At 36.8% G+C, this 17,691-nt stretch overlaps 1 protein-coding gene across 2 annotated transcripts in view; it reads left to right on the top strand.

Moving 5' to 3' along the window:
- The first annotated feature begins 18 nt into the window (after positions 1-18).
- Positions 19-17,691, top strand: part of CENPK (centromere protein K) — a 40,100-nt gene continuing 22,427 nt past the window's right edge. Inside the window, exons 1-6 of one of the 2 annotated variants that reach the window (XM_060146101.1) lie at positions 19-88; positions 3,801-3,855; positions 10,485-10,550; positions 10,629-10,766; positions 12,801-12,857; positions 16,243-16,315. In XM_060146101.1, the coding sequence (XP_060002084.1) occupies positions 10,650-10,766; positions 12,801-12,857; positions 16,243-16,315 (247 nt within the window). In that variant the 5' untranslated portion in view covers positions 19-88; positions 3,801-3,855; positions 10,485-10,550; positions 10,629-10,649. Of the gene's footprint in view, positions 89-3,800; positions 3,856-10,484; positions 10,551-10,615; positions 10,767-12,800; positions 12,858-16,242; positions 16,316-17,691 lie in introns of both variants that reach the window. The other variant, XM_060146102.1, reaches the window with a different exon arrangement.

Below are 17,691 nucleotides of genomic sequence, written 5' to 3'. Positions count from 1 at the left end.
ATCAGAAATCAGCGCGCGCGAGTCCTCGGCCGCAGAGCCGCGTCTCCGGTAGGCTGAGACGACCTGAAGTCCGGGTCTCTGCGTGGTGGTAAGCGATGCGCCGGGGAGAGCGCCATAACAGTTGAAACTTGCTCCGGGGTTGGCAACTCCCAGGATATGGAGCTGCAGCCCCAGTGGTGGGACCCTTACCTCCGAGGAACTGAATACCTAACGTCTAGCCAGGCCTTGAGTCCCGTTCTTTTCCGGCTCTAGAATCCCACCTGTTAGGACAGAGAGACACAGGGGTGGGGAATTGAAAGAATTGGTTTATTTGCGGGCTTCCCTTCAGGTGCTCCAAACATGTCTTTTTTCCTGAGCTTCTTGTTTCTTTCACACAGTCTCTGAAGAAGGTAGTGAGCGCTTGTTACTGTGGGGCGTGGGGCGTAGGGGGTGGGGAGGGATGGGGCAGAAAACCAGTCATGGCTGGTAACCTAAGTGGCCCAGGCAGGACCATTCACCCTTCTGCCTTTATTCTGGTCTAGGTTTCCATCTCTTAATGGCTTTCTGGACTTAAACTCTCTTCTTTAAAAAAAACAAAAAAAAATTTTTTTATTGTGGTAAAAACACAAAATTTACCATTAAAAAAAATTGAGGGGCTTCCCTGGTGGCGCAGTGGTTGAGAGTCCGCCTGCCGATGCAGGGGACACGGGTTCGTGCCCCGGTCCGGGAAGATCCCACATGCCGCGGAGCGGCTGGGCCCGTGAGCCATGGCCGCTGAGCCTGCGCGTCTGGAGCCTGTGCTCCGCAACGGAAGAGGCCACAACAGTGAGAGGCCCGCGTACCGTAAAAGAAAAAAAAAAAATTGAGGTATAATTGGCATATGTTGTATTAGTTTTAGGTGTACAGCATAATGATTCAATATTTGTATATATTGCGAAACGATCACCACAGTCTGGTTAACATCCATTACTATACATAGTTACAGAATTGTTTTTTTCCCCCTGTGGTGAGAAATTTTTATGTCTCCTCTCTTAGCAACTTGTAAATATGCAATACAGTATTATTAACTGTAGTGACCATGCTGTATATTATATTCCCATGACTTACTTATTTTACGTTCGTACCTTTCAACCCTCTTCACCCATTCGCCCCCACCCCTGCCATCTTTGGCAACCACCAATCTGTTCTCTGTATCTCTGAGCTTGGCTTTTTTTTTTTTTTTTTAGGTCCCCCATATAAGTGAGATCATGTGGTACGTCCTTCTCTGTCTGACTTATTTCACCTAGCATAACACCCCCAAGGTCCATCCATATTGTTGCAAGTGACAAGATTTCATTCCTTTTTATGGCTGGATAAAATTTACCTATCCATTTGTTATCTGTCTGTATTACACTTTCTTTATTCATCAGTTGATGGACGCTTAGGTTGTTTCCATATCTTGGCTATTGTAAATAATGCTGCAATGAACATGGGACTGCATGTTTCTTTTTGAATTAGTGTTTTTGTTTTCTTTGGATAAACACCCAGAAGTGGAACTGCTGGATCATATGGTAGTTCTATTTTTACCTTTTTGAAGAACCTTCATTAATTTCCCATAGTGGCCACACCAATTTACATTTTCACCAGCAGTGAACAGGGGATCCTCTTTTTTTCCACATCCTGGCCAACACTTGTTTTTTCTTATCTTTTTGATAATTCCCGTTCTAACAGGTGTGAGGTGATATTTCATTGTGGTTTTGATTTGCATTTACTTGATGGTGTTGAGTACCTTTTCACATAACTGTTGGCCATCTGTATATCTTCTTTGCAACAATGTCTGTTTAGATCTTTTCAGTTTTAAATAAGATTGTTTTTTGGTATTGAGTTGTATGAATTCTTTATGCATTTTGGGTAGTAACCTCCTATCAGATATATGATTTGCAAATATTTTCTCACATTCATAGGTTGCCTTTTCATTTTCTTAATAGTTCCTTTGCTGTGCAGAGGCTTTATAGTTTGATATAGTCCTACTTGTTTATTTTTGCTTTTCTTGCCATACCCCCAAAATCATTACCAAGACCGATGTCAAGGAGCTTACCACTTATGTTTTCTTCTAGAAGTCTTGCGGTTTTAAGTCTTACATTCAAGTCTTTTAACCATTTGGAGTTAATTTTTGTGTATGGTGTAAGACAGTGATCCAGTTTCATTCTGTCCAGTTTTCCCAACACCATTTATTGAGGAGACTGTCTTTTTCCCATCATATATTCTTGGCTCATTTGTCATAAATTATTTGACCATATACGTGTGGGCTTATTTCAAGTCTCTTTATTCTGTTTCGTTGATCTATGTGTAAAATTTACAACCTTAATCTCTTCTGTTTTATCCAATAAATGTAACTTGTCAAATACCCTCCTTAAAACACTGCTTCCAAAAGCCTACTGAAAGCCTTCTGGTTGCCTATTTCAAACCAGATAAGTCTCTTCTTTACTTTTGCTTTGAGGTGGATCCCAGAAGTAACTGCCCATAGGAAATACTTCTTAAAGTTTTTTTACCTAAATTTTAAAGGTTCCCATTATTTGACACGTCCTACCTTGCAAGTCTTGTTTCTTCTTTGTCTTCTGCTCTAATCAGACCAGTTTCTTTTGTGTCTCACAAATTTTACATGCTCATACTTGCCTCCAATCTTGTTTCTAATGCCTTGAGAGCATCTCCACAGCAAATCTAGCCTTAATCATTATCATTCTAAGGAGTTAGTACTGTGTACTGAGCACTGTACTAAGCCATTCGTTCTTACAGGTAGATTTCTTTGATCTCTTCTATTGTGAATTCTGAAAGCACTTGCAGTCTTTGTTGTATAATTTACCACATCATAGCACTTCTAACTACCTGAAATCGTATCAGGTATTTAGTTGTCCATTTGTTTATATTGTCTCTTTTCAGTGAAAATGTATGCTCCATGAGGACAGAGACTTTTTCACCTACACAGCTAGAGCCATAGTGTCTGACAAACAGCACACATTAAGATGATGTGTTGGATAAATGAATACAGCTTAGAATTACATGGGTATTTTCTGTTACTTGATTTCATGTGTATTACTCTTTTTCCAATGATAGTATGAGGTTCTTTAATTAGTATTAGGTCTTGGCATTAGATCTTTTAAGTTTGTATGCCATAGTATCCCTAAATATAGCACTATTGTTCTTTAGTAAATGATTCAAAATTGTAGTACCAACTGAGAATCTCAAAAGATTGACTTGTTGTCTTTACAGAAAGGTAGATTTAAGGATACAAATTGTGGGGAAAGGATAAATTTAAACCCTTAAGCGATTTTATTTATTTGTATTCTAATGCTACATTGAGCTGCACATTCAGCTAACTTGTTGAATATCTATATACACATACACACACACAGACTTTCACATTTTGCATGCTGATAATGTATTTTATTGGTTAGTATTCTACAAAGTAGGGAAAGTTCAATTTGCACTTAATTTCTAAATTAAGGTATATTTAAAACAAATATTTATATAATGTTAGAATATTTTTAAGCATAAAAGTCAAAAATTGTTAATGACTGTTTATGGCTTTGTGAACTTAACTATATCTTTTGTGTGTAGCAAGGAAGATGTTTAGTGTAAACATTTTTGGATATGGCGTAAGTTATTTAACCAGCTTTCTACTAGTTGACATTTAGTATTGGCTATTAACATTAATATTAATGTTAATAGCCAATACCGATATAGTTTTTTATATGCTAGGCACAGTTCTAAGAGCTTTACGTATATTAACTCATTTAATTGTCATAACAATCCTATAGAGTAATATTATCTTCATTTTACAGATAAGGAAACCAAGGCACAGATAGTTTAAGTGACTTGTCCAAGGTCATACAGCTTGTAAGTATTGAAGCCAGAATTTAATCCAAGACAGTCTGATTGAAGAGTTCACTCCCATAAAGTTTTTTTATAGATAATGTTGCAGTAAGCATACCTGTGTAGACTTATGCAAATGTATCTATCTGTAGGATTATTCCTAGGAGTAGAATTTCTGGGTCAAAAGATAAATGCATTTAAAATTTTGATGGATATTGCTAATTATCCTACAAAGGGATTGGTCTACAAACAGTGCATGCCTTTTGTTCTACACTCTTGCCAATATTGTTTTTTATTAATTTTTTCATTATTGCTAATCTGAATGAAAAATAACTTTTGTTTAATTTGCATTTTTATGACTTATGAGTAAGGATAAGTGCATTTTTCTATATTCAAAAGATAATTTTTTTAATTCCGCATTTGTGTTCTTTACTCATTTCTATTAGATTGTTTTTATTGTTTGCCTTTTTATTGCAAATACCATACAGATATGAAAAGCCCCACACAAAATAAATATAAAGTTTATAAATTGTTATAAGGCGAACAGCTTTATCACCATGCAGATTAAGAAATAAAATTTTGATAATCACTTCGGAAGTCTCTCCACTTGACCCATCCGAGTCAGAGCTCCCCATCTCCTTTCATCTCCTTTCTCCCTCCCTCCAAAAGTATTGGGTTGGCCAAAAGATTTGTTTGGTTTTTTTCCCTACGATGGCCCTATAGTGCTTAGTTGTCTTTTGAAACAATTTTGTTAGATTGTATTGTGACAGCTGTCATATCTACGTGCATTTAAAAAAAAGCTTAACAAAATTGGTGAATTTTTGTGTAGCCATTTTAATATTGAAGATGGAAGAAAAAAAGCAACATTTTTGCATATCATGCTTTATTATTTCAAGAAAGGTAAAAACGCAACTGAAACACAGAAAAAGATTTGTGCAGTTTATGGAGAAGGTGATGTGACTGATTGAACATGTCAAAAGTGGTTTGTAAAGTTTCATGCTGGAGATTTCTCGCTGGACGATGTTTCACAGTCGGGTAGACCAGTTGAAGTTGATAGCAATCAAATTGAGACATTGAGAACAATCAACATCATACCACGCAGGAGATAGATGACATACTCAAAATATCCAAATCAAGCGCTGAAAATAATTTGCACCAGCTTGGTTATGTTAATTGCTTTAATGTTTGGGTTCCACATAAGTTAAATGAAAAAAACCTTCTTGACCGTATTTCCCCATGTGATTCCCTACTTACACATAATGAAAACGTTCTGTTTTTAAAACAAATTGTGACAGGTGATGAAAAGTGGATACTGTACAAAATGTGGAACGGAAGAGATGGTGGGGCAAGCTAAATGAACCACCACCAACCACACCAAAGGCTGGTCTTCATCCAGAGAAGCTGATGTTGTGTATTTGGTGGGATTGGAAGGGAGTCCTCTATGATGAGCTCCTTCCGGAAAACCAAACAATTAATTCCAGCAAGTACTGCTCCCAATTAGACCAACTGAAAGCAGCACTCAACAAAAAGTGTCCGGAATTAGTCAACAGAAAATGCATAACCTTCCATCAGGATAACACAAGACTGTATGTTTCTTTGATGACCAGGCAAAAACTCTTACAGCTTGGCTGGGAAGTTCAGATTCATCTGCCATATTCACCAGACATTGCACCTTCAAATTTCCATTTATTTCGGTCTTTACAAAATTCTCTTAATGGAGAAAATTTCAATTCCCTGGAAGACTGTAAAGGCACCTAGAACAGTTCTTTGCTCAAAAAGGTAAAAAGTTTTGGGAAGATGGAATTATGAAGTTGCCTGAAAAATGGCAGAAGGTAGTGGAACAAAAGGGTGAATATGTTGTTCAATAAAGTTCTTGGTAAAAGTGAAAAATGTGTCTTTTTTTTTACTTAAAAACCAAAGGAACTTTTTGGCCAACCCAATAATTAATAGCCTGACTTTTATAGTGATCACTTTTTTAGTTTTCTTTTTTTTCTTTTATGATTGGTTGTTGGTTTTTTCTTATTAATTTGTGGGCATTCATTATTCATTAAGGAAATTAGGTCTTGGGTGCCAAGCATATACAAATTTCTTAAGTTTTGGGGTTTTAAATTTTAACTTTTTAATGATATTTTTGTCCAGTTGGAATTTTAAAAATTTTATACAGTGATTTTACTTAGTTTTGTCTAGAAAGGCCTTTCCTAATCCAAGATCAAAAAAATGTTTTCTCCCTGTTCTTTTTTATGGTTTGGATTTTTTGAGGGATGGAGGAGTAGTATAAAGATTGAGACATATATCTAGGCTTATTTTTCCCCACAAATACTATGCATTTGTTAAAAAGAATGAGGGAGGTGTGTTTGGGCCAAAATATATCTGAAAAAAAAAAGCAGTGTATATCATAGGTTTGTAAATGTGTGACTCTAGAAAGGCTTTGTATTGTGTTCCATTGTTCAATTGCCTGTCTATGTGCTGATTGAACACTATCATAATTAGTATAGTTTTTAAATAAGTTTAACACGTGGTAAGGCAAGTCTTCCCATCTTAATCTTCATGAGTGTCTTGGCTGTTTTTGGTCATTTGTACGTCCATATGAATTAGAATTAGTTTGTCAAGTGCCACAAAAACACACAAAAACTCTTAGAATTTTGAAATAAGATTGAATAGATCAACTTGGGAGGAATTTACATCTTTACAAAATGGAGTCCTCCAATCTATGACATATCTACGTTTTTAAAAGCTCTCTGTTGATAAGTCATATATTAAGCAATATAAAATTTAAGTTTCATATGAAAGAAGTATTTTGGGGGGGTGGGTTATTCTGGTTTGCATTTGGTGTTGTGGGATAGACATCCTCATTGTTTTTTATTGCTCTGTCCACCTCCTTAAAGTTACCCAACATTGAATCTTATGCCATCAGACTGTACCACCGATCATTTCTCCTTGCAGCAGTTATCTAGCTGGATTATGTCAAGCTCCTTCATTCCTTGATTTTTAGCTCCTCTCCTGCAATACTGTTGTAATACTGTCCCTCTCCTGCAATACTGTAATTCTTGGTGATTTTAATATCCATATAGATGATCTTTCAAATAACCTGGCCTCTCTTTTTCTTGACCTCCTTTTCTCCAGTGGTTATATTCTCCATCTTATCTTAGCTACTCACTCCTCTGGTCATACCTGAGAGACTTTGTCATTCTTTCACTTTGTCTCTGTCTTCACCTATGCTGTTACACTATAGAGGAAAACACACAACTATGTTCTACTTTCACTTTAAATTCATGACTACTAATCTCAAGTGGGCGTTTAATGTTATCTAGTAATCCTACTGTTTTACCCTCTTCCACTCTCTTATATATCTATTTTATACATTTTTTTTGTTCTTAAATCTCCAATGCTTTTTCCCCATTTTCATTTATAGCTGATGACTTTAGTTACCATTTCATTAATAAAAGAGAAGCAATCCAAGTAGAACTTGCACAAGCTCTTACCAACACATTTATTCACCTACCTGTCTGTATCTGTGCCCCTAATATTCTGCCTACCTTCCCATTAAAATAGATGAACTGTATGTATATCTATCTTAAGCCAACCCCTCTACTCGTGTATTAGATCTAATTCTTCTCTTTCCTCTCCTTTCTCTTCAGCATCAGCAATGTTTGCTTCTCTTACTGTATCATATAAAGATACTGTATTTCCTCCTAACTTAAAAAAGAAAGCAAAAAACTCCAACCCATATCTCACTACAGCTGGTACCTCACTTCTTCCCTTTAGAGAAAAAAATTCTTGAAAATGTTTTATATACTGGATATGTCCAATTCTTTTTACCTTCTATTCTCTCTTGAGTCTACTTCAGTCAGGCTTTCACTTCCACCATTCTCCTGAAACTACTTTTATGAAGGTTAACAATGACCTCCATTTTTGTTATTTACTTTAATGAAATTGTGTGACAAGTTACTCCAAAACTTATGTAATAGGAGTGGGGCAGGTGTGCAGCCATTGGGGCACGACTATTAGCATGGCGGTTAGAGGTCCTGCTCCAGCAATGGTCAGTCTTGCAGTGGTCCTCGCGGCAGAGAGTGCAGTATCAGGCGGACTGTGGGCTTCTCCCCAGACCCTCGGGCCTCAGGCTGGTGGGTGAGCTGGGGGGCCCAGGGACAGGCTAAGGGCTGTGTCCCATTGAGCTCCAGAGCCCTCGCCCTGGCCACCCACTGGCCAGGCCCAGGCCTTGAAGCAGCAGTGAACCTCTGCTCTATCCCTACCTCCTCGACCTAATGGTGGTGGCAGTCTCCATGGGTCACGGTCCGAGGAACCTGGTTTGGATGGCCTGAGGAGCTTGAGGGCAGGTTGGGTCCTGGGCGCCTTGCTCCCTCGGTGACGATGGCTGGGCAGGGTCTGGGGACCTGGCTCTGAGGGCGCCGCCAGCTGAGATCTGTCTTTTCAGCCAGGCCTGGGCACTGGCGGGAGGGCCCAGACTGGGTGCAGGATGGACGCTCCTGGACAGGATAACTGGCCTGCTCCTGGGCAGGATACACGCCCCCACACAGGGGGGCAGGATAACCCCCTTCTCTTAGCCAGGGCCTGGACCTTGGAGGGTGAAAGTTGAGCCTTGGGACCTTGCCCTCTCTTGCCAGAACAGAGAATAATGTTTGTTTTGTTGGAGGTTTATGGGAACATCGTGACCTGACCATGACCTGACCTCAAGAACAAAGGACCTGACTTGAAAAAGTTTGCAACAACTAACCATGCCCATCCCTCACCTTTCCTATAAAAGGGCTTTGCTGAAACTTTTCAGGGAGTTCCGGGTTTTTAAGGATGAGCCACCAGTCTCCTTGCATGGCCCCGTAATAAACCTTTCTCTGCTCCGAACTCTGACGTTTGGGTATTGTTTGGCCTCACTGTGTGTCTGGCACACAGACTTGCATTCATTAACAGAGATGTAAAACAACCATTTATTGTGCTCAGTGATTCTTGCATCAGGAGTTCAGACAGGACATAGCAGGGACAGCTTGTCTCTGCTCCACAATGTCTGGGTTCTTATCTAGAAGACTCAAAGCCTGGGGGCTGAATCATCAGAAAATTTGTTCACATGCGTGTCTGATAGTTGATGCTAGTTTTTGGCTGGGAACCACAGTGTTTCAGTGTGGGCTTCTCCAAATGGTCCCTTTATTTGTGCTAGTTTGGGCTTCCTTATAGCATGGCTGGGTTGCAAGTGTGAGTATTCTGAGAGAGAGAGACAGATGTAAGCCTTTTATGACTTAGTCTTGGTAGTCATGTGACATCACTTTCATTGTATTCTATTCATATAAGTAGTCAGAAAGGCATACTCAGGTTCAAGGGGGAGGGTAAAGAGGCTCTGCCTCTTGTTGGGGAGTGACAACCTGAAATATTGCTGACTATTTTTGGAAAATACAGTCCCTTAACCATATTGCCAAGTAAATTGTCAATTCTCTGTTTTTATCTTACTTGACCTATCACTAGTAGTTGATAGTTCATCACTCCTTCCTTGAACACTGATCTTGGAGTTCAGGATATCATACTCTTTTTTTCCTTTTACCTTATGCGTCACTCCTTCTCAGACTATTTAGGTCACTCCTTCTCAGACTATTTCCTCATCTCTTCAGTCTCTCCAGGTCTGGAACTCTTCTCATTTCTATCTGTACACTCTTCCTTTTCTGATCTCACCTAGCCTCATGGCTTTAAATATCTGTATGGGGGTGACTCAAATTCTAGCTCGAAACTTTCCCATGAACTGCAAACATGTATATCCAGTTGCCTAAATAGCAGCTCCACTAATAGATACCTTAAATTTAGCACGTCCTGAACTGGATTCTTAATCAGCATCTCATGCCTTGCTGAATCTGTTTCTTCTATCATCTTCCCCATCTCAGTAACTGGCAACTCCATCTTTCCAATTGCTTAGGCCCAAACTTTTAAAATAATAATTGATTCATCTCTTTCTTTGACACTCTATAAACAGACTGCTAGGAAATCCTTTTGGCTCTATCTTGGAAATATATTTAGAATTGGACATTTTGTACTCTCTCAATATTATGCTGGTCCCCATCTTACTTGGATCATTGCAGTAACTTTCTAACTGGTTTTCCTACTTCTCTCCTTACTGGCTGTAGTTATCCAGAGTTATAATGTTAAAATACAATTCAAATCATGTCATCCCTCTGTTCAAAGCCCTCTAATCACTTAACATCCCAGCATATATCGTTAAAATGACTTGCAAAGCCCACATGATCTCATCCTTATTATCTCTCTGACTTCATCTTGTATTCTCTGCCTTACTCTGCTCTAATCACCGTGGCTACCTTACTGCTTTAGGACACAGCAGTCATGTTCCTTCCCCAAGGCTTCTGTACTTACATTTCCCTCTGCCTGGAGCCTCTTTCCCTAAATATCCACAGGTCTTACTTCCTTGTTTCCTTCATGTTTTGGCTAAGTTGTCAACCTCTCATTGACCTTATATGACCACCTTACGTAAAATTACATTGCCCCTGTCTCAGCACTCCCTGTGTTTCTTCCTTGTCTTGCTTTTCTTCATTGTACTTACAAATTATTTGATATGCAACACTATATTTTTAAAATCTTTTTATTATAGCTTCTTTATATTTATTTTAATCTTTTTAGTTTATTCTGTTTTCCTCACCTAGAATGTAAGCTCCATGGTTGGAGGAATTTTTGCCTATTTTCTTCACTGTTACATCGTTAGCGCCTAGGTGAGTATCTGACAGGTAATGGGTATTCAACAAATATTATTAAATGACTATTTTTTATACTTTAGTTTTTCTCACAAGGCTAAGAAAATCACAAGGCACATGTCAGTGAATCAGCAACATCTAGATCCAGATAGTACTACAGATGTGGAAGATGTTACAGATGCTGAAGAAGAGCTTATTAAAAAATGTGAAGAAATGTGGAAAGATATGGAAGAAGTAAGTATCAAGACATGAAAGTGATATCCCAATTACTTACTATAAGATTGAATTCCATTTCAATAATAGACTTAGGAAAGAAATAATTATGCTGGATTCTGAAAGCCATTATATGATAAATACTTATATATTTTTTAGACCTATAAGCATTCATTTAAGAAACTTTATACTAGGTGAGCTGTAGAAAGAGAGAAAATTATGGCAGTCCCTACCCTGAAGAAGATTATCATCTAATGGAGGCAATAACAAATTATATTAGAAGTGTGGTGGTAAAGTTCAAAGACTATACTTAGGAGGAGTACTAAGCCTAGACTGAAGGGGCCAAAGATAGCTTTCTAAAAGAGGAAATAACTGAGTTCATTTCTAAAGAATAAATAGGAGTTAGCCTGTGAAAGTGGAAGAGGTATACAAAGCAGAAAGAACAAAATATATAAATGTTGGGAGAGTTTAGAGAACTCTAAGTAGAATAGTATGACATGTAAATTAGGAGAAGAAGGATATGTAGAGTGAGACTGGAGAGGTAATTAGGGGCAACACATGAAGGATTTTGTTGAATGTATATTATGGGGAATGATTAAAGGATTATAGACATGAAGTGACCTGATGAGATATCTTGATTGAGAAAATAACTGGTGGTTTTGAAGAAGATGGAATGCAGAAGAGTGAGACTATACAAAGAAAGAATATTTAGGAGTCTCTAGTAGTAGTCCTGTAAGACGTACTGAAGCCTAAGTCTTGTCATTGCAAATAGAAAAATGGATTCAAGAGATGCTAAGAAGTTTGGACCAAAAGGACCTGGAGGTTAATTGTTGTGAAATGGGGAGGGGGAATTACAGATAGTTTCAGGTTCCTGGTTTGGGCTATTGAGTGGTTGGTGAGGTTATTTCCCAAGATAGAGAATATAAAGGGGGAGAACACATACTTATGGAGTTTGAGTGAAAATATGAATTAATTTAGAAAACGTTGTGTTTGAAGCGTATGTACATTTTCTGAGTTACTGGGGTAGAATCACTTCTGGTGCACTATAGTATGCTGGTAAAAATTTGTTTTACTTAAAATAGTGTAATGTATAATATAGGCCACAGACATTTTTTTACATCCTATTCTTCCCAGTAAGGTTTCAGATCAAGGCAGGTTAGTGGGGTTTTTTTCTTTTAAAAAAAATTTTTTTTAACATATATCCTTGGTACTCTGTATTATTACTGTATTTTCAAGATAATTTGTATTGCTTTGGAAATTTTTTCGATATAGAAATTTGAATTAAAAAAACTGAAATTTTTTTTGATGGAAAAATACTGCTCCTAGAAATAAGCACAAATAAAATTTTAATTGCCCATATTTTTACTCAGATATAATCACTATTAACAATTATGGATTTTTTTTTAATGGCATAGTAACAATGTCTCCTGATGGCTTTATTTTCTTATGATCTTAACTATCTTCTTACCTCTTTTGTTATCTTTCTGTAATGTTTTCCCCCTTGTTCTTTTATTTCCCATTTTTCCGTTATCTCGTTTCTAATTCACCCTAGCTATTAATTTTTGTTTTTGTTTTTCTTATGCTCATCTTTTCATTCTGTGTTGAGTTAAGCATCCACTTTTACTTTTTTTTTTTTTTTTTTTTTTTTTGCGGTACGCGGGCCTCTCACTGTTGTGGCCTCTCCCGTCGTGGAGCACAGGCTCCGGACGTGCAGGCTCAGCGGCCATGGCTCACGGGCCCAGCCGCTCCGCGGCATGTGGGATCCTCCCGGACCGGGGCACGAACCCGTGTCCCCTGCATCAGCAGGCGGACTCCCAACCACTGTGCCACCAGGGAAGCCCCACTTTTACTTTTGATCTGTTCACTTTGGGTCCTATTTGGCTGCCTTCCTGATCCTCTTGCTTAGGAAGTAAAGAATTTAAACAAACTCTTCTCATATATCAGATATTTGTATATTGTTTTAGAGGAATATTACATTGGTATAAAAGGACAAGGAAAAGGAATTGTTTGTGGTGTATAGTGTGTGACTTGTTTTTCTTTACTTTTTAAATCAAGTGTCAGAACAAATTATCGCTTGTTGGAACTGAGACACTCACTGATTCAAATGCTCAGGTATGATTCTTTTTGTTCTTCCGAAAAGTAGGTAAGTGGAATTTATGTTTTAGATAATATTTATGCCAAGTATAATAGCTTTGTTAATACCTGTATGCTTAATGATTTGGAAAATTTTCTACTCTTTCTGATTTAAGAGGAGTATTTTAAAAACTTTTTGAATAATCTGTTATAAATAAATTCTTTATCATTTATCTTTTAACAACTACACATACATTCAACTTTCAGTGAATTACTCATTGGCTGCTATTATGATACCGTGTTAAAAATTAGAACAAATACTGTCGTACTTTGTGTTAGGTGCAGTAGCCACAGTTATTTTACTGTCTGTGTGGAATCTTAACTGATTTTACCCTAAGCTTAATAAAAGGATTAAAATATTCATTTCAAAATGCAAAGACCTATGGAATTGGTTTAGAGATAAACCAGTGGTTCAGTGCAACAGATTAAGAATTTAAAATATGACAAAGATGATAGTTCCAATCTTTGGGAAAGGGATGAATTAGTTAATAAATGATAGTGATACAACTGTATATCCATCTGGGAGAAAATAAAATTGGACTTCTATCTTTCATTATATAAACATAAATTCTGGATGAATTGCTATGAAAATCTTACAAGAAAAGCTGGAGACTATTTGTGCAATCTAGTTAGAGACCAGGGGAAAATGTCTCGGCTGATAATAGAAATTTAGACATGGTAAAAGAAAACTTAGATGCATTTGACCATATAAAAAGTTAAAAACGTTTTAGTGATAAAAATTCTAAGAACAGATTTAAATATACAAATAATTCCAATGAAAGTTCTCCAAAACTACTGGGAGCATGTCAAAAGACATTGGAACCAATTGAAGGCACTTGGCTGTCCAAATTTAGTATCATGTGAGCATTAAAAGAAATAATGGCTTCAATTGATTATAATGATGTGAAAACATAAAAACCTGTGAGCATAATAATACTCAGTAATAAATGAGAATGAGAGAGAAAGAGGAAAAAACTAATTTGTCACTTTTAGAAGTGCCTATTACACCAGATCTCTAAAAATTGGTGATAAAAAAATTAAGCCATCTTTTGTAAAAAGCTTTTTATCCATCAATAAATAAATAGTGTTCTTTTATACAGGGTAAAACTGAATGTTTTATTTGGAAAAATATTGTACAGTAAATAAATAATTATATGGTTTCCTTGGGAAATGTGGTTCTTATGTTGTAGAAATTGAGACCTACTGAATCAGAGTCACTAGGGACGAAGTCTGTAAGTTTCCTGAATGATTTTCAGGTAGTAAGCCAAACACTTGGTTTTGAGGGAAGTGCTTATGTAGTTGTAAATAATCAGTATCCTGAGATAGTCAATAATAGCATTATCTAAAGAATCCACAAAATGTCTTTTCCTATTTTGTTAGAGATCCCTAATATTCCTCCCAGGTTTGATGATTCTCTAGGAACATTCACAGTACTCATAGTCATACTCATGGCCGGGATTTATTGCACTGAAATGATACAGAGTAAAATCAGCAAAGGGAAAAGAAGCATGGGTTGAAGTTCAGAGGAAACCAGGCACAAGCTTTCAGGAGCCTCTCCCAGTGGAGTCACACAAGACGTGCTTAATTACCCCAATGAGTTGTGACAATGAGTGTGAAATGTTGTCTACCAGGGAACCTCATTAGAGACTCAGAGCCCAGAGTTTTTTGTGGGGGATAGTCACATAGGCACCCCTTGCCTAGCAGTTATCAAAATACCAGACTCTCAGGAGGAAAGCAGGTGTTTAGCATAAATTGTATTTTCTCACACTTTAGGCACAGAGAGCCACTCTTGTGAGTTAGGTTGGTGGGAACCTTCTGAAGCCAGATGCCAGCCAAGGGCCAACCTTCCAAGCAGGCCTTTAAGCATAATTTCAGGCTTGCTTTTTTAACTCTTTTTGACATATCTGGTAACTTCAAAACTTCAATATTAAAACTCAATCCATTTTCCAAAGCAAGAAGTTAGATATTTAAATGAGAAAATGGCAGGATTTCTCAAATATGTGTGTTTAAATCACTTTAGAAATACTACTGCTATTTTTTTTCAGAAAGGGTTTAATTTTATATCAGTATCAAATAATTTGGGTGTTTGCTTTAGCTGGGCTTTAGAAGGTAAGAGCTGAGTTTCATCAGTATAGTATGAGGTTAAATTACAGTTTTTTAATAGGTTCAAAAATAAGTATCAGTAATTTTATATATTTCAATCTAATATGTTCAGGAAAAGTGATATAGATACCTTATCATTATGATAGTTTTGCCTAGTTTAAATAGTACTTTTTAAGTATTTGTTATCCTTTTCCAGTAATAATAATAATAATAATAATTAACATTTATAAATCACTGTATAGTTCACAAAAAACTTTTTTACATTCTTATTTAATTATCTCTAAGAAAATAATGTTAAACTCTTTTTTGGTAAAAATTTTAATACCTGTAAATGCATTTTTATATAATTATATAAATCTTTCAAAGAGACTAGGGTTTTTTTCTCTGACTGTTCAACAGCCAGTGTTATGATCCAGAGCAGGGTCTTTGAGCTCCCCACTCTGCATCATAAAAATTTGTTAAAAAAGAGTACTTGGTGTCCTTTTAGTATAAATATTACAGGAATACCTATTGCATTTTTGAAATGTGAATTTTTGATCTGTTTGTCTATGTATAAAAATTATATAGAGGAGATAAAAAATGTTCTGAAATTTAAGCATGCATAAGTTTTAATTTTATGGTCTAATCAGGCAACAGATTTATCACACAGATTTATAATTATCAAATTTACAATGATTGGAATCACCTAATATTAGAAACATTTATCCTAATTTATTTTTGGCTAAAGGGGTACACAGTTTACAAACTATTGTGTAGTAAAACTGGTTTTTATATGTGATTTGTGGAACCAGTCTCATTTTATAATTGTCTTTATATATGTATTGATATTTAAACTTACTTTTAACTGCTCAGCTAAACATACTTGCAATTTTTCTGAAAGTGCATAGAAAGGAAAAAAAAAGCATATTTAAAGCAAATTTGTTTAAAAAATGTTGGCAATAAATAACATTCTTTTTTTAAAAGAATATTAATTTAGGGAATAAACTTAATGTACTTAGGTTTTTTTAGGTTGAATGGTGAAGTTAGAATTGATCATTTTTAATACTGTATTGCTGGTGTAATGGCAACTTATAAGCCATTTAAAGGAAAATTCTGTTAGGAGTGATAATTTTTTATAGTTTTGATTGCTATTGTGTTAACCATTTATGTTAGGAACTTGTGTTAAAGTATTAAGACTGTCTACGCCTTCATCTATGAATAAATATGAATATTCCACAAGAAATGACTTTGTTTTATTCTCTTGTTCTTTTTTTTTAAATAGCTGTCATTATTAATTATTCAAGTGAAATGTTTGACTGCTGAACTCAGTCAATGGCAGAAAGAAACTCCTGAAAGTAAGATTCTTATTTTTAGGCTTATATTTTTGTAAACAAATTAATGGTGAATTAATTTAATGTTCACAAGAAGAATTCAAGGTCCATTTACCCTCTTGAAATTGCCTAATAATTTCCATTGCTATTAGGAAGTCACATTATTTTTCTTTTTTTACACACATTATTTCATACTTCATTATTATTATAGATGAACATATCTGCCTCACATTAGAATATAGTAATCTTGATTATGGAGATTTTATTACAGCCATCATTGTATCCTCATAGACACTTTTTTTTTTTTTTTTTTTTTTGTGGTACGCGGGCCCCTCACTGCTGTGGCCTCTCCCGTTGCGGAGCACAGGCTCCGGACGCGCAGGCTCAGTGGCCATGGCTCACGGGCCCAGCCGCTCCGCAGCATGTGAGATCTTGCCAGACTGGGGCACGAACCCGTGTCCACTGCATCAGCAGGCGGAGACACTGTTTTACATGCTCAGTAGAAACTGTAAATTGTTTCTTAATGAATGAAACTTACTTAGTGGAAGAGAGAAATTATTTTAGATACTTACTTACATAAGGGCCACATAGATTTTATGTTGCCTTTTGACTTGTCCAACTGAGGCCAGCTATATTTTTGCCTTTGGTTGAGCAATAGAAAATGGCTTAAAAGGGACTTCCCTGCTGGTCCAGTAGTTAAGACGCCACACTCCCAATGCAGGGGTCCCAGGTTCAATCTCTAGTCAGGGAACTAGATCCCGCATGCTGCAACTAAAGATCCTGAATGCCTCATCTAAAGATCCTGCATTCTGCTATGAAGATCCTGCATGCCACAACTAATACCCGGTGCAGCCAAATAAATTAAAAAAAAAAAAAAAAAGCCTTAAAAATCTGTAGTTATAATACCCAACTAGGAGATATTTTTCTATTATTAAAGCCTACATTCCTTTATGTGGTATGTATGTCTGTATTTGGTCTTATATATGGATTGTACCCTCTTTTTTCATTTACGTCTCCCTTCTGCTTTCTCCTGCCCCTCTGTCCTGTTTCTTTTAGGTCCCCCCCCCCATCCCTTCTTAGTTTACTCTCCATTCTCTATCCCAGTTATTGGGATTCTTTTCTCCTCATTCTCTTCCCAATTTTATCTGCATTCTTGTTTTAAACTACTATATTCATGCCAATGTCCACCGTTGTTTTGTGTCTTCACTACCACCTAGTAGTCTTTTTTTTTTTTTTTTTGGCTGCATTGGGTCTTCGTTGCTGCGTGTGGGCTTTCTCTAGTTGCAGTGAGCGGGGGCTACTCTTCGTTGCAGTGTGCTGGCTTTTCATTGCGGTGGCTTCTCTTTTTGCCGAGCTCAGGCTCTAGGTGCACAGGCTTCAGTAGTTGCAGCATGCAGGCT

The sequence above is a fragment of the Lagenorhynchus albirostris genome, chromosome 3, assembly GCF_949774975.1.
Source record: "Lagenorhynchus albirostris chromosome 3, mLagAlb1.1, whole genome shotgun sequence".
Lineage (NCBI taxonomy): Eukaryota > Metazoa > Chordata > Mammalia > Artiodactyla > Delphinidae > Lagenorhynchus > Lagenorhynchus albirostris.
Note: the sequence above shows the minus strand (reverse complement) of the source record. Positions and strands in the feature narration are given on the sequence as shown.